The following is a 16,966-nucleotide window of genomic DNA, read 5'->3' as shown; positions in this document are numbered from 1 at the left end:
GTTTTACCATTTTATCTTAACATCAGTATATGAGAATTTCAGTTTCTCTACACTCTTGTCAACACTTGGTATTGTCAGTTTTTTATTTCAATCAATCTAGGGGGTGTGTAGTGGTACCTAGGTGTGCAGTGGTATCCAAATGTGCTTTTAATTTGCATTTCCCTGATGGCTAAAGATACTGAGCATCTTTTCATGTGCTCATTTACCATCTGCCTATCTTCTTTGGTGAAGTATCTGTTCAAATCTTTTGCCTTCTTAAAAAATTGGTTTGTTTGTCTTGTGTCACAAGGCAAACAGTTCTTCACATTCTGGATAAAAGTCCTCTGTCATATACATAAAATGAACATTTTCCCCAGCCCTGGATTACCTTTTCATTTTTTAATGTCTGTGTGTGTTTGAGCAGAAGCTTCTAACTTTGATGAATTCCAATTTGTTATTTTTCTTTTATGATGTATGCTTTTTGTATCCTAAGGAAACTTTGCTTACTCTGACATCACGTTTTCTTCTAGAAGTTTTTAGCTTTTATATTATTTAGACCTTTAATTTAGCTTTTATATTTAGGTCTATGATTCAATTCAGTTTAATTTCACACATGATGTTAAGCCTATAGGATGTGCTAAAGTGTTAATAGTAGATGTTTCTGGGTAACTGGTTTCTGATCAATTTAAAAATTTTAAACCCTATTACTTATTTATATTTCTTATTTTTTCTATAACAAACATGAATTCCTTACCTATTTCTCTCTCCCTCCCTTCCTCCCTCTTTCTCTCTCTCTCAGGATGAAAAATCAGAACTAAATAAAAAATATTTTTCATATATTTGTCCTCAAGTAAGCAGCAGTCAAATATTCAAACCAAATTACCTGCTGGTAATGGGGGAAATTTTTCAGAGCCTTGAAAAGTAGACAGGTAACCTCTGACAACAGACGAACAGGCATCCCCCTGGCCAGGTCCTGGCGTGTTAAGTTGAGGGCACAAGCACTGGCTGTGAACTGCACTGGCAAATCCAATGGATGATTCCTCATTCCTATAGCCACAAGCTGAAGATGAACTTGTTTTTAGTGGCATGTGACAACATTAGCATTCTTTACACAGTCTTATTTTTGTGTTAGTTGTCAAAAATATTTGCTTATTGGGACAAAAAGTAACAGATTTCCCCCTTCCTCGGCATTTATTTTTTAGGACACCAGCAATACCTTTCAATCCAAATGTAGCCATTAACTAGCTGTGTGACTTTAGGTAACTCACTTCCTTTCTCTGGACCTCTGTTTCATCATCTGTGCCTTCACAGTCATTTATTGAGCCTCAATCCACCCAAGACATTACGATAAGCACTACAGGGGACATAACATCAATCACTTATACCCTACTCCTGAGCATAAGGCCTTATGAAAGAAATAAGGTATGTTAACAAATAACACTGTAAGGGAGGTCAAACCATGAAGCTGAAAAAAAGCACCAAAAAAGAGGTGTAAATAAAGTGCTGCCTAAGGTGGTTATGCAGGGAACAATCATTTCTGGTATGGAAGTCAAAGGCTTCATTCAGAGAACGCATTTAGGCAGGGTCTCAGATGGGATCTGGATAGGAGATGGAGGTAGGGGTGGAATGGAGAGGAATTACTAGGGAAGGGAAATGTGATAAGAAAAAACATAAAGTGGACAAAAAGGTGGGATGAGTCCACCAAGAGAAGGGGAAGAAATCTGAATTTGAAATAATCTGAGAAGTGGTAAAACCTAATATTAGGGAGTTCCCTGGTGGCCCAGTGGTTAGGATTTGGTGCTTTCACTGCTGTGACCGGGTTCAATCCCTGGTCGGGGATCTGGGATCCCACAAGCCATGCAACACAGCCACAAACAACAAAAAAAACCCCTAACATTAGAAAGGCAACTAGAAGAGAGACTGCGTAAGACCTAGAAACAAATGTAAAATGAAGGTGTTATACTAAGCTTAGACCATACCTGCTCTAACATGCAGGGACAACGTGGTCTGCTTTGTCTATCCAATAGGGATAATCATCCTTACCCACCTCAGAGACCAGTCTGCTGATACACGCATGAACCATGATTTTATGAACTGTTAAGAGACCAGAGCCCCTGACTTTGACACCTACATGAACTCAGACCTGGGATACACTTCTCCTATGGAAAATGTCTTTTTTCTATATTGCTAAACTGCTCTTAGGATTTCACTGGATTGCCATCATCGACAATATAAACATGTATGAAGTAAAATAAACATGATTTTCAAAATCAAAAATCACACGGTCTTAGATATGAAAAGGACTTTTGGAACATCTAATTCAACCTCCTCCTTACAGATGGGAAACAAAGATCCCCAGTTTTTTCCTTTATACAGTACCATTTTTAAGTTATGAATAAATCTAATCTCCCATGGTACAGAAATAGCCCTAGTTTTATGGAACTACAAAAAATTACAAATGATAAAAACAAGGTGACTTTAAGACTCTTCATTTTTATGTTACATTTAATTTTAAATAATTGCAGTTTTCCTTCCCAAACCACTTAAAACTTCCAATTACATTTAAAATAAATTCATTCTTCCGTAAACCAAAGCAAAGTTGGCCCGATCGATACTGGTAATTTTACTTTATTCACAAAATGACTCTAAACGGTAGACTTGGTTACCTTCAATTATTGTTATTTTGTTCTGTTCTTATTGGGGATACTGTGTTTTCTTTCAGAAAACCATATTTTAGATTTTAAAGAGTAAAGAAATAAAACAATGTTTAGGCAAAGTGAATTCATGTTTAAAGATTAAGTCCTGCTTTAGACAAAATAGTGCAATGCTTCTAGAATCCCCTGCTCAGACCAAATTCAAAAATTTGAATGATTCTAATTGATTCAGAGGCTCAAAACAAGAGATGTTCTAGCAGTTTAAGCCTAACACCATTCTCCTCTATCTGTCAGGGCACTTTGCCTCACGATAGAATAAGGCATATAAGTTAACTGTATTCATCGTGTCTGATGAACAACTTTAATTGAACCAAATAATAAGTAGTAATAAAAACTACATTTCTAAGGTGCAGTTACCTTTAAAATAGCAGGCATGGCTACTTGCGTTGCAAATGTCTCTGCGAAGAGCTTGTAGAGAGCTTCCTTCATAAAACATGACCTATTCCTGTATCGGCTCAGTGCTTCTGAAATCTGACTCATATTGGCTCCTCCGGCAACCTGGAAAACAAGGATGTTACCAATAGGTTTCACCATTCACCTTCAAGCACAGGCTTTTAGAGCGTGTCCAGTGTTTGAAACAACAGATTTTCACTTAAATGTTTTAAGAGCTTTACGATCTTGATCTCATTCAATCATAATTCTAGTAGGTAAAAGTTCTTCTCAACCTCATTTCTACGTGGTGGGTCCAGAGAGGTGATGTACATTGTTAAATGTAACAAACCAGTTAAGTGGTGGGGCCAGATTCAAATACCATCTCCCTACAACTATATTACAGTTGAGACCGCAATTGAATACTAGCTAGCATGGAAATTCTTAAACAACCAATAAAGAACCATGAATGTACGTCTTCTAAGTACTCATATAGAATGAATTAGACAATAAAAGACAGGGAAAAGACCACGTAAAATAACTAAGATGAAAAAGGAGTTAACCAGTTATATAATTAATTAATTAATATTAATATAATTCTTCCTTGCTACCACTGAAGTAATAATTTCAGAAAGTCTATATATAGACTTTGGGTCTGGAGGATAATGGTATCCTCCTGATCCAAACCATCAAATCAACAAAGAATGTAGATAAAACTAGATATTACGCAGTTTTCAGCATTCCTGGGTGGTGAAGAAAAGACGAAAATAAAGGGGTAAAATTCAGGATCCTACAAAATGAAAAGAAGAAAAACAACCTCTTCTCCACTCCACCATGACCAGTAGTCGCATCACCCATTGAAGAAACATCACATCATTAAGTTGACAGAAGAGTGCTTTTGAATTAGGAACCCTGTCAATTAAATGCCAATAAATAAAAAGATTCAAACCAATTCCATAAAAAGCTACTGTAAGAAATTTTTTAAAAAGCAAATCTACACATTTCAGCTGAGAAAAACTCTTCCCATAAACCAACAACAAATCAGAAGAAAATTGTAACACAGCACTTTAAACTGAATTAAATCTTCTTAATCAGCATGTTAGGATGTGAAAAAACACCTTCAACAGAAAGATGAAATAAGGGATGATTAAACTCAGGAAAAAGACAAAATCATATCAAACAAAAATTAAGTTACAAAGTACCCAAGGAAGAGTAGAGTTGAACAAATATTTAGTAAGGAGAAGAAATGCAAGAAATAAACAAGAGAAAGAAATTTTAAGAAAGAAGAAGTAAAAAGGAATCTAAGATTGAGTGCTTATATAGAAAATAATAAAGAAGATCCAACACACATATACTTGAAGTTCCTGGGGAAGAAATGAACTAATATTTAAAACTACTACCAAGAAAAACTTTCCAGAAATAAAAAAAAGACCTAAATCAATACACTGAAATAATCTACCAGCTACCTGGGAAAACTGACCCAGATCAAGTCTGAGACATAGCACAATATAAGGATTAAATTTAAAGATAAAGAAAAAAATCTTCAGGGCCTTCACATAAAAAGATCAAACAAATTAGAGAATTAGACTGTCATCAGACTTAACAAGCAACACACAAAGCAATGTAACAGTGGACAAGCATTTTCAAGAAATAAGGAAAAAAAAAGTAAACAAAGGAGTTTATATCCATGCTTGCAACTTCTAGAGGAAGTATGGACAGTAAATTGTGGTTCAATTCCATAAATTTCAGCTCTTACCACAATAACTGCTGTCCATGCCCCAACCTACCCCCCAGCCACCAGCACATGCTCCTAGAGCTCCCTGCACTTAGCTTGTGAGAGCCCATGTGGGAAAACGGACCCTGCCCTCCAAATATCAGGGATCCGTGCTCTGATCACTGCTTGCTGCTTCTGATAACAGGTACAAAGAGGTGAGCAGCCACTGTTGTTGCACCCCCACCCCACCAACTGTTCAAAGCCCCTCTCCCACAGCTAAAGTGACTTCCAGGGGATTTAAAGGGCTGCCCCTTCATTGTTTTCTTTTTCCCCTTTTAGGAGACATTAATGACTATGACATTCAAAACAACTGCATATACAAAGGAAATTCCAAAGTGACTGCACATGCCCAGGAAAAGGCTCAAAAAAGACCTAAAAAGACCTTAAAGTTTATACTTCAGGCTGATCCTCAACACAGACCCAAAATACAAAAACAATAACAAAAGCATCAAAACCCAGGAAAGGAAAAAAACCTGATTTCCAGAGTTTCCATATTATTAGTTTCAAATGTCCAGTTTTCAACAACAACAAAAACAAATCATAAAGCATATTAAAAAATAGGAAAGCATAGTCCATTCAAAAGGAAAAAGAAGAAAAATCAAAAGACACAGTCCCTGGGGCTTTCCTGGTGGCGCAGTGGTTAAGAATCCACCTGCCAATGCAGGGGACACGGGTTTGAGCCCTGGTCCGGGAAGATCCCACGTGCCACGGAGCAACTAAACCCATGTGCCACAACTACTGAGCCTGTGCTCTAGAGCCCACGAGCCACAACTACTGAGCCCACGTGCCACAACTATTGAAGCCCGCACACCTAGAGCCCGTGCTCCGCAACAAGAGAAGCCACCTCAATGAGAAGCCCATGCACCGCAATGAAGAGTAGCCCCCACTCGCCACAACTAGAGAAAGCCCACACGCAGCAACAACAAAGACCCAATACAGACAAATTTTTTTTTAAATTAATAGTTTTTAAAAATCTTACAATAAAAAAATCAACTCAAAATGGATCAAAGACTTAAATTTATGACCTAAAACTATAAAACTCTTACAAGGAAACATGGGGCAAAATCTTCACAATATTATACTTGGCAGTGATTTCTTGGATATGACACCAAAGGAACAAGCAACAAAAGAAATGCAGACAAACTGAACTTCATGAAAAAAGACAACCCAGAGAATGGGAGAAAATATTTGAACATCATATATCATAAGGAATTAATATCCAGACTACATAAAGAACTCCTATAACTCAACAACAACAACAAAAAAACCCCCAAGCAACCTGATTTAAAAGTTGGCAAAGGACTTCATCAGACGTTTCTTCAAAGACATACCAATGGTCAATAAGCTCCTTATAAAAGACGCCCAATATCACTGATCAGTATGGAAATGCAAATCAAAACTTCAAGGGATTTCTCTGGCAGCCCAGTGGTTAAGACTCCGTGCTTCCAATGCAAGAAGTGTCGGTTCGATTCCTGGTCAGGGAATTAAAATGCCACAGGCCGCACAGTACAGCCAAAAAAATAAATAAAATAAAAATTAAAAGGGTTATCCCTGTAAAAAGAAAAAAAACTTCAATGAGATACCACCTCACATCCATTAGTATGGCTACTACTAAAAAATTTAAAAACAGGGATTTCCCTGGTGGCACAGTGGTTAAGAATCCACCTGCCAATGCAGGGGACATGGGTTTGATCCCTGGTCTCAGAAGATCCCACGAGCCATGGAGCAACTAAGTCCGTGCGCCAAAACTACTGAGCCTGTGCTCTAGAGCCCACGAGCCACAACTACTGAAGTCCATGTGCCCTAGAGCCCGCATGCCACAACTACTGAGCCCACACGCCACAACTACTGAGCCCACACACAACTACTGAAGCCCATACACTCTAGGGACCACGTGCCACAATTACTGAGCCCGCGTGCTGCAAATACTGAAGCCCACACGTCTAGAGCCTGTGCTCCACAACAAGAGAAGCCACCGCAATGAGAAGCCTGTGCACCGCAACAAAGAGTAGCCCCCCGCTTGCCACAAATAGAAAGAAAGCCTGTGTGCAGCAACAAAGACCCAACCGAGCCAAAAATAAATTTAAAAAAATTTTTTTAAAGTCTCTGCTGCTATTTACAATAGCCAGACAGATGAATGGACAAAGAAGATGTGGCACATATATACAATGCAATATTACTCAGCCATAAAAAGAAACAATAAAATTGAGTTATTTGTAGTGAGGTAGATGGACCAAACTCTGTCATACTGAGTGAGGTAAGTCAGAAAGAGAAAAACAAATACCGTATGCTAACACATATATATGGAATCTTAAAAAAAAAAAAAAAAAACGGTTCTGGAGAACCTAGGGGCAGGAGGAATAAAGACACAGATGTAGAGAATGGACCTGAGGACATGGGGAGGGGGAAGGGTACGCTGGGATGAAGTGAGAGAGTGGCATGGACATATATGCCAAATGTAAAACAGCTAGCTAGTGGGAAGCAGCCGCATAGCACAGGGAGATCAGCTCGGTGCTCTGTGTCCACCTAGAGGGGTGGGATAGGGAGGGTGGGAGGGAGACGCAAGAGGGAGGGAATATGGGGATATATGTATACATATAGCTGATTCACTTTGTTATACAGAAGAAACTAACACATCATTGTAAAGCAATTATACTCCAATAAAGATGTTAAAAAATTTTTTTAATGTCTCTGCTAACCTTTAAAAAATAAAAAATTTTAAATTAAAAAACAGAAAATAATATATGTTGGCAAGTATGTGAAGAAAACGGAAGATTTGTGCACTGTTAGTGGGAATGTAAAATTGTACAGCTGCTGTAGAAAACAGTATGGCAGTTCCTCAAAAAATTAATAGAATTACCATAAGATCTAGCAATTCCACTTCAGGATATATACCAAAAGAATTAAAAGCAGGGTCTTGGGAGTTCCCTGGTGGCCTAGTGGTTAGGATTCTGGGCTTTCACTGCTGTGGCCCAGGTTCAATCCCTGGAACTGAGATCCCTCAAGCTGTGTGGCACAGCAAAAAAAAAACAAAGGCAGGGTCTCAAAGAGATATTTGTATACCCATGCTTGTAACAACATTATTCACAATTACCAACACAGCCAAAACATGGGAGCAACCCAAGTGTTCATCGATGATAAACAGACAAGCAAAATGTGGTAAACACATAATGGATGTTATTCAACCTGAAAAAGGCAGTATGCCACAACACGGATGAACCCTGAGGACGCTATGCAAAGTGAAATGAGCCAGTCACAAAAAGACAAGTACTGTATGATTCCACTTACATGAGGTAGTTAGAATAGTCAAATTCATAGGGACAAAAGTAGAATGGGAGTTGTCAGGGTCCAGGGAGAAGGGGTAATGGGAGTTACTGTTTAATGGGTATAGAATTTCAGCCTTACAAGATGAAAAGAGCTATGAAGATGAATGGTGGTTGAACAAAATTATGAATGTATGTAAAACCACTGAACTATACACTTAAAAAAGATTAAAATGATAACTTTTATGTTATATGTATTTTACCATCCCCTCCCAAAAAACGGGAACATGAACTGACACAGGATGATTCCCAAGACATACTGCTTAGTAAAAAAAGCAAAGTGTAGAGTACATATACTATGCTACCTATTGTGTAAGAAGAGGAAATTTTAAAACCTAAATATATGTGCTTAGTACTTTGACGATACTCTCAGTCAAGAGGGAAAAGAAAGAACTGCAAACATATCTTCAACTTTTTTTAGTAGGTTTGTGTTTCAAAGTAGTATAGGTGTGGGACTTCCCTGGTGGCGCAGTGTTTAAGACTCTGCGCTCCAATGCAGGGGGCCCGGGTTCAATCCCTGGCCAGGGAACTAGATCCCACATGCATGCCGCAACTAAGAGTTCGCATGCCACAACTAAGGAGGCGGGCGGAGACCCGCAACTAAGGAGCCCTCCTGCTGCAACTAAGACCCGGCGCAACCGAATAAATAAATAAATAATGTAAAAGAAAAAAACAAGTAGTATAGGTGTAGCAACTCTGAAACTATTTTATATGTGTTGTAGGATTAAGCAAATGTGCTGACGCTTTTGAGAGCCAAAGTTATCACTGTGGGAAAGAGAGATACAAATACAGAATGTGGAAGGGCAAAGAACAGTGTGAGGATGGTCATTTGGAAGTATCACTTTTAAACTTACTTCATCTATTTCTTGGCTCTGTTTGCTGAAAGGGCTTAAAAACACATCTGGTACTCAAATATTGGTTTCCTCCTAAAAGGAACCAGGGTTTCTGGGAGAAATGTCTAATTCCAAGGCCAAAACAGAGAAGTATAAGAAGCCTAGAACGTCTTAGTTTGCCAGAAAGTAAAGAAGTACTCAAAATAATAACAACAACAAAAATGGGGGCATGTAAAAACTGACACGGGAGCTCTCATTGGCCAACCTGTGACAAATTGAGCATCACAATAATTAAGAAGAGTAATGAACTATAAATCATTGAAAACATCAGGAATCAATGAGTCCACATTAAGGATACGTTAGACTTGCTAAATGTAGAAAGGAGAGCTGGAGTTGGAAAATCACCACTTTGCAACCACTGCAGTAAAGATTGGTTCAGGTAAGAAACATCAATGGATGCTGTATCTAGATCAGAAAGTTTGATGAGGACCAGGATATTGGCATAGTCTTCTAATCTTATATATTGCTTATTAGTTTCAAGAGGAATAGTATTACCTATGTAGTGTAGAAACAATACAACAGTATATAGATAATATTTTATCTGCACCTGGCTATTTTACCTAGTACCTGAACAATACTTTGACCAAGTGATGAAAAGTAACTTCACTAATGAGGGGCACTGTGTGCTTCATGTTGTAATATACTTGAGAAGGACACAACATCCCTTATGTGGTATTCCGGGCAGAGATGGGAGAACCTGAATATAATTATGAGGAAGCATCAGACTAACCCAAAATGAGGAGTATTCTTCAAAAAAGCCAACGAAACAATGCTGGTCTGTATTCTTCAAAAATATCAATGTAACAAAGGACAGGAAGGACTAAGGAACTCTTCTAGTTTAAATTATAAAGAAATATGACAACTGAATGCAAAAATAATCCTGGACTAAAAGGAAAAATATTTTATAAAGGGCATTACTGGGATAATATATATAGTAGATTATATAAAAGTATTGCATCAATGCTAAATTTCCTGAAATTTGATAGCTGCACCGTGGTCATCCTTGAGACTATCCTTGCTCTCGGAAGAGTCCAAGAGACTATCCTTGCTCTAGGATATACAAACTAAAGTATGCTAAGGGGCAGAGGGGCATGATGTATGCAACCTACCCTCAAGAAAAAAACTCTGTGCGTGTGTGTGTGCACGTGTGTGTACACGTGCATGTAGAGATAAAATATGAAAAAACAAATTTGGAAAAATATTTAAAGTTAGTGATCTGCAAAGTTAAAAATTATTTAAAAATAATTTTTCAAGTACTATACATAGATCAACTGCCCAACGACCTACACATTATTAAGAATCTAAACACTGGATATATTCTAAAATTTTTTAAAGTTTTGTGATCATCCAGATGTAAGAGCTGAAAGAGAAACAAAGGATAAGCCATACTAAGGCTAAGCGGAAGACCAGATAGATGCTGCATCACCCTCTCTCTCCAGGGCTTCCTATAGATGTCATTACAAAACAATCCTCAAAAGGGATTCTTGCTACGCCCCACCAGTGGATCAACAAGGATTTCTTAGCAAATGAAAATGTTACATGGCTCTTAATACTAATGGCGGGTGCCCTTTCCACCCATTTTAAAGCAATTAAGTACACGTTGCCCACTCTAACACTGGGTGCAGGAAATAACACATACTTGTTCTGTTAGGTTTTCACTAACACTTAATTTTATCCATTTTAATTTAAGCAAACTTTTGATTAACCCAAACAAAAATACTTAGTATATTTTGCATCTGATTCTAGCAATACATATTTCTCTTAAATATAAGATTTTCTGAAACACACCTTTTAAACTTACCATACCTTACACTCCGTGTAAGTCTAGATTAAGATCTTTAGAGTTTCTTAGTACTAGGAAGATTATGGTCTCTCCTCTCCATCCCCACAATATCCAACACTGTATATACGGCATAATTTAAAATTTTCAAAATAAACTAAACTTACATGTATACCAGATAAAGGTTATTGAAAGAAGACTTCTCTCATTTTCTTTTGGTGTACCCACTTTGACAGTATCTTAACTACATGCATAATCTGCCTACAGAATATTCTAGCACTTGTCCAATATTACTGTATATATCAGGAGTTGATGTGTTAAAATCTATTTTTTTAAATCACTGTGGTCTTTTGATCATTGTGACACTAAATGCCATTAATCTGAAACTGGCCTAGGTGTTCATTTGTGGTAAACATCTCTACTATACACATTTAATTAGAAAGTTCAAATTATCTATTTGTAGCCTAATGATGTAACTGATGGCTTCCACCTTCATTAACAAGCCAGAAAATTAAAAGGACTTTAAAATACAACAATTGCTATTTTCAAATCAAAAGAATAAAACTGTGAAAACAACTAATGACTGTAAATCACTTTTCTCTCTCACCCTAGGAAAAATTACATACGGTATAATTATTTTTTTAAAGGGGTTCTTTTAAAGTGGTGGTTCTGAACCTCGGCTGCACGCTAGAATTACGTGCAAGCTTTCAAAATCCTGATGCCCAGAACAAGTCCCAGACCCATGAAATCAGAATCTCTGGGGAATGGGACACAAGCATCTGTGTATTTTAAAGCTTCCAAAGTGTTTATAATGTACAGCTGAGGTAGAAAGCCACTGTTTTAAAAGAGAAATATTCTAGATATTTAAATATATGCGGCTTTAAAAACAGCACCATGAGAGGCTATAAACATATTCCAGCAGTGTTCAATGCTTTTTTCTTAAGACTCTTTTAAAAATTGCTTTTCGTCATACCTTCACCAAAAATGGTGTTAGGCATATTGATCACCTGCCTTATTCATTATATTTAGCTGTTACTAGAGGTGAAAACACTAGTTTTAGAGTCACAAAGACCAGGACACAAGTCTCAGCTCTATCATTTAATACTTCTATGACTGTGGATAAGTAGCTTAACTTCCCTGAGCTTCCATTTCCTCATCCATAAAAAACAATGTGCATGACATCTGGCACATAAGAGGTAATGTATAAATGGCTCTGCTTATCATTATCAAACCAGACTCGAAGACGTGGAGGCTAGGACTGTATCTTGTTTAAGGTTATATTTTCACAACCTACCACACAGTAGCTACGCAATAATTCTTAATTAAGCTCCTCAAGAATTTTTTAATCTGTCTTTGTAACCCTAATGCCTAGTACAGATTCTGATATACAACAAAAACTTAAAACTGTTTTGAACAAATGAAACAAACTTATTTCAGTAAAGAACAAACCCTCAAGTCTTGCGCTGTAGCAAAGAATTCAGAATAACCAGCATCCGTAGCCAGTAGTCCCACAAATTGCATCGCAGGCCGCTGCTGTATAAACAGTTCTACAGCTTCATCAGTGATGCAACTGCCCCCAGAAATGTCCAGTGACACAATGTTAGGCAGAATATCCTTCTGCTGTAGCAAATGAAAAGCTAGATCTGACTTGAGTTGCCTGTGATCAGAAATATCAAGGTGAAGCAGACATTTAAGTTCTCTAATGACTGCGAGAATCTGTGGTTTGGTCATGGTCAGGCATTTTAGATAGTGCATTGTGAGAGATCTGAGTCGATCCTTACAGGTGAGGAGTGCAGAGATGTTAGTGACCAGAGTATTAGAGATATCCAAGCTTTCCAGTCTGGGTAACTGAGAAACATTAGCCAGGTCTTCACTATGAAAACAAACACTGAAAACACTTAAGATGCGAAGACCGGTGAGCTGACCAAAGAACAACAGTCTTGAATTGCGAGGGATGCTTGCTGAGTCCAACAGGAGACATCGGAGGTTTTGCTGGATCCAGCTATTGCTGCAGAGTCCACTTAGGATGTCTGGAATTGAGAGGTCAGTGTGTACTGCAGTAGCATCCAGTTCAATGAGTCTGTGATGGCAGAAGGCTTGTATGAATGCAGCTGTAGATATTTTAGCTTTCTGAATACTGACCAGCTTCAGTTTCATTTGGTTGCCTCGGAAAATGCTTGCCGTTCTATCAGTCAGCTTGCCTATAAGAGAACCAGAACCAGCTTGTAATAACAACTAAATCTCATGCCTTTTCCAGGAGGTGTTATGGCCAAAGAACTTTGACAGATGCTAATAATAACAACAATAATGACCTACATTTACTGCTTACTCTGTGCCAAGCACTGTTGTAAACGCTTTACTCAAATCATCTCATTTACTCTTTACAATAACACCATAAAAGAACTATGATTATTACCATCTTATAGCCGAGGAAACTCGAGCTTAAAGAGGTTAAGTAACTTGCTCAAGGTCAAAAATGTGTGGCAGAATCAAGCATCAAAACCAGTTTGACTCCAGAGCCCACAGTTTTAACCACAGCAACCTTGTTCACAGAAAAAAAAGAACAAAATAAAAGAGGTAGGTAAGTATAGGGTATATAATATGAAAACAGCACTAATGACTACTTTTAACCAAATTGGTGCACAGCCTTTGGTAAGTCACTTACCTCTCTAGGCCTCATTTTCCTCATCTGTAAAATGAGTGGGTTATACTAGATTTCATTTAGGAACGATTTACTAAGCATCTTCTATGTGTGAGATCCCATGTTAAGTAATAGGCTCACAAGGTAATTAGACACCTGTGACCATAAAGAATTCAGTCTAGGAAGCATGTCAGGCAAATAAATTATTATAATAATGTATTATATCCAATGGTGATTCATACCAGGTACTGAATTAATACAAATGAGGTTAACATCGGGGAAGGTTTTTAAGAATGGAATATCAGTTTCCCAGGGTGAAGGTGGAAGGTGGAAGAACACGCCAAAGACATGGAGGCACAGAACAACAGATTTTTCAGAATGACCCTAAGTAGATCAGTGCTACTGGCCCATAGCGTACAAGGGGAAGCATGGCTGGAAATGAAAGTGGAGAGGGAGGTAAAAGGCAGATGGGGCCCGTAAACAAAGCTAGGAAACGCAGACATTTACCCTATAAACAATAATGAACAACTCAAAATTTTTAAGCAAAAAAAAATGGTCATAATTATTTTTTTAGAAAGACCAATTATGTGATAATGTAACAAGAATTAGGATGGTATTTGATGGGAGTGAGATGGGACAAGAGATTATTAATGATTTTAATGATGAGAAATGAAAGTTTAAACTGACAGAACATGGTAGCTGAATGGACTAGGGGAAAGAATTGAGGAAAAAGGTGTATAAGATGGTTCACAAGTTCCCAGTTTGAGCTGGGCTGTGCTACTAAGATAGGAAAAAGGAGACCCCAATATTCAAGGCTTTGAGAAGGAACTTATTACATTTATTCAACAAATATCAAGTGCTCAAGGTATGCAAAGTGCTATGCTACAAGCTGAGGATGGTGAATGAGACAGACATGGCTCCTGCCATCTTGGCGTTTATTTACATCCTAGAAGGAGAACACAGATACAAAAGAATATAAAACAAGCAGAATACTACTAACATTAAAAATGTAGTCAGTGTTCTAAAGGAAACAAACAAGACAAGAATATAATACAGGGGTGGGGAAAAGGAGGAGGAGGACAAGAATCTTCTGTTTCTTGGTGAGGTATGAGGAGGCGACATTTAAGCTGAGACCAAAAGGATATGAAAAGCAAAGGCAGCTGTCATTCCAGACACGAGGAGCTAAAGACCTGATATGGGAAAGAGCTTGGCTTTTTCTGTGAAATGAGAGAAAAGCAGTGTGGCTGAAGCATAGTTGGTGAACGGGATATCAGCATCTGACAGGTTAGAGACAGAGGCAAGAGTCAGACCTTACAGGCCAGGGTAAATAATTGGCATTTTATCCTAAGTACAAGGAGAAGCCTTTAAAGAGTGACAGAGGTGTAGACAGATCTGATTAAGGTATGAGAGGACTGCCCTCTGCCGTGTGGCAGAGCTTGGCGAGGGGCAGAATTGGAGGTAAGGAAAGCATTTGGGAGACCAGGGGAGAAGTAAGAGAAAGGTGTCAATGACAGGGGCTAGGAGGAAAAGAACGTTTGAGATATGTATTTTGAAGACAGAAAATGTGTCAACAGAATCAAGGGTAGAGGGAGGAGGAATGAAAAATGACTCCTAAGTCACTGAACAACTAGGAGGATTTTGAGATGGGAGGAAATGGCAGTGTAGCAGATGCCGTGATGGGACGCCAGATCGCATTTAGAGATAAAGGACTTACTACTTGAGCTGCTGGGAATGCCACCAACTGACAGCCCTCATCTATGGGGACTGCATCAGCTGAAAAGAACTGCTTCACCCATGGTCATACCACTTTCCCATGGAAACCCATATCCCAAGACTGTGTTGGGAGGTATAAAGATCCAGCCCTCACGCCCTAATGCAACACAGATCTGAGTAGTTATTCCACCTTCAGGACTTCCCATAAGATCAGCCGAGGTCTTCTCAGTTCTACATATTTTAAATCTAAAAGACTGAAGCATAAACATTTGGAATTAATCAGCATAGAAACAGTATTTAAAACCATGGGAATGGATGACATGAGAATGTAAGAAGAAGAGGAACAAGGACCAAGTACCAAAAAGCATCTATGTTTAAGATCAAATAGCAGAATGAGGAATAATAGCCATGATAATAACTAACCATTTTTGAATGTTCTGAACATTTTAGATATACTAACTCCCTGAATCCTCATAAAACCCAATGAAGTATGTATTACTATTAGTCATACTTTACAGATGAGATGAGGCATAAGGAACTTAAGTAACTGGCCCATGGAAATGGTGGCAAACCCAAAGAGTCTGGCACCAAAGACAGAACTCTTACCCTTTCTGTACTACCAGATGAGCAGACAGATAAGCAGCAGCCACTGAGGTAGAAGAAAACCAAAAGAATATGATGATTCAGCAGCCCAGAGAAGAGTTATAAGATATGTAAGAGGCATCCTGGATATGTGGTTCTGGAGCTTAGAATAAAGACCTGCACTGGAAACTCTGGGAAATTCAAGTAGAAGTGGTAGCTAAATCAAACAAAATTACCCAGGTAGTGTACAAAGTGAGAAGGGTACCCAAGACAGAAACTTGAGGAACATAAAACATTTAACGTATATATGGAGAAACAGAGGCATACAAACGAAACTGTGGAATAGTAACCAAGGATAAAATTAAAAAACAGAAAAACAAAGTACTCTAAGCCAGGAAAGTTGAGAGTAATAAACATTGTCATACATACAAGAACCCCTGATGATTTAATAAATCTAGGAAGGTAACAATCATCTATGGCCACCAAAAGTGAAAAACAACCAGGCAATCAGACTTTATTCACACCCTTAAGAAGTATAGGGCACTACCAAACATCAAACCTGAATCTGATCAAGCCTCTACCTCTAATTTCCAATTTATAGGAATTACAAGGATCAGAGAAACATGTCAAATCATTGCAGTCAAACAATGGTAAAGTCCAGATTGTAGGACACTTTACAAAACAAATGACCAGTTTCTTTAAAAAAAAAGAAAATAACTGGAAAATTCCAAAATACATGGAGATTAAACAACACACTTCTAAATAACATGAGTCAAAGAAAAAATGTGAAGAGAAACTGAAAAATATTTTGAATTAAATGAAAATGAAAACACAACTTATCAAAATCTATGGGATGCAGCAAAGGCAGTGCTTAGAGGGAAAGTTATAGCCCTGAATGCATATATTAGAAAAGAAAGATCTAAAATCAATAATCTAAGTTCCCATTTTAGGAAACTAGAAAAAGAAGAGCAAATTAAATTCAAAGTAAGCAGAAGAAAAGAAATAAGAATTAGAGCAAAGGGAGTAACATCAGCAACATGGCAGAGTGAAACACTACCGTGGTCTCTCCCCTTCAATCTACAACCAATAAAACATCCATCCACAATGCACATATAAACAGCTCATGCAACTCAATATCAAAAAAACAAACAACTCGATTTAAAAATGGGCAAAGACCTGAAAACACATTTCTCCAAAG

The 16,966-nt window shown here is 37.9% G+C and overlaps 1 protein-coding gene across 1 annotated transcript in view; it reads right to left on the bottom strand.

Moving 5' to 3' along the window:
• Positions 1-16,966, bottom strand: part of ZYG11A (zyg-11 family member A, cell cycle regulator) — a 58,223-nt gene that overhangs the window by 18,209 nt on the left and 23,048 nt on the right. The window contains exons 3-5 of the mRNA XM_060005187.1: positions 12,282-13,033; positions 3,051-3,191; positions 863-1,039 (exon numbers count right to left, since the gene is read on the bottom strand). Of these exons, the coding sequence (XP_059861170.1) occupies positions 863-1,039; positions 3,051-3,191; positions 12,282-13,033 (1,070 nt within the window). The remainder of the gene's footprint in view (positions 1-862; positions 1,040-3,050; positions 3,192-12,281; positions 13,034-16,966) is intronic.

This window comes from Delphinus delphis, chromosome 1 (assembly GCF_949987515.2).
Source record: "Delphinus delphis chromosome 1, mDelDel1.2, whole genome shotgun sequence".
Classification (NCBI taxonomy): domain Eukaryota; kingdom Metazoa; phylum Chordata; class Mammalia; order Artiodactyla; family Delphinidae; genus Delphinus; species Delphinus delphis.
The sequence above is the reverse complement of the archived record's forward strand: the minus strand, read 5'-3'. Positions and strand labels throughout refer to the sequence as shown.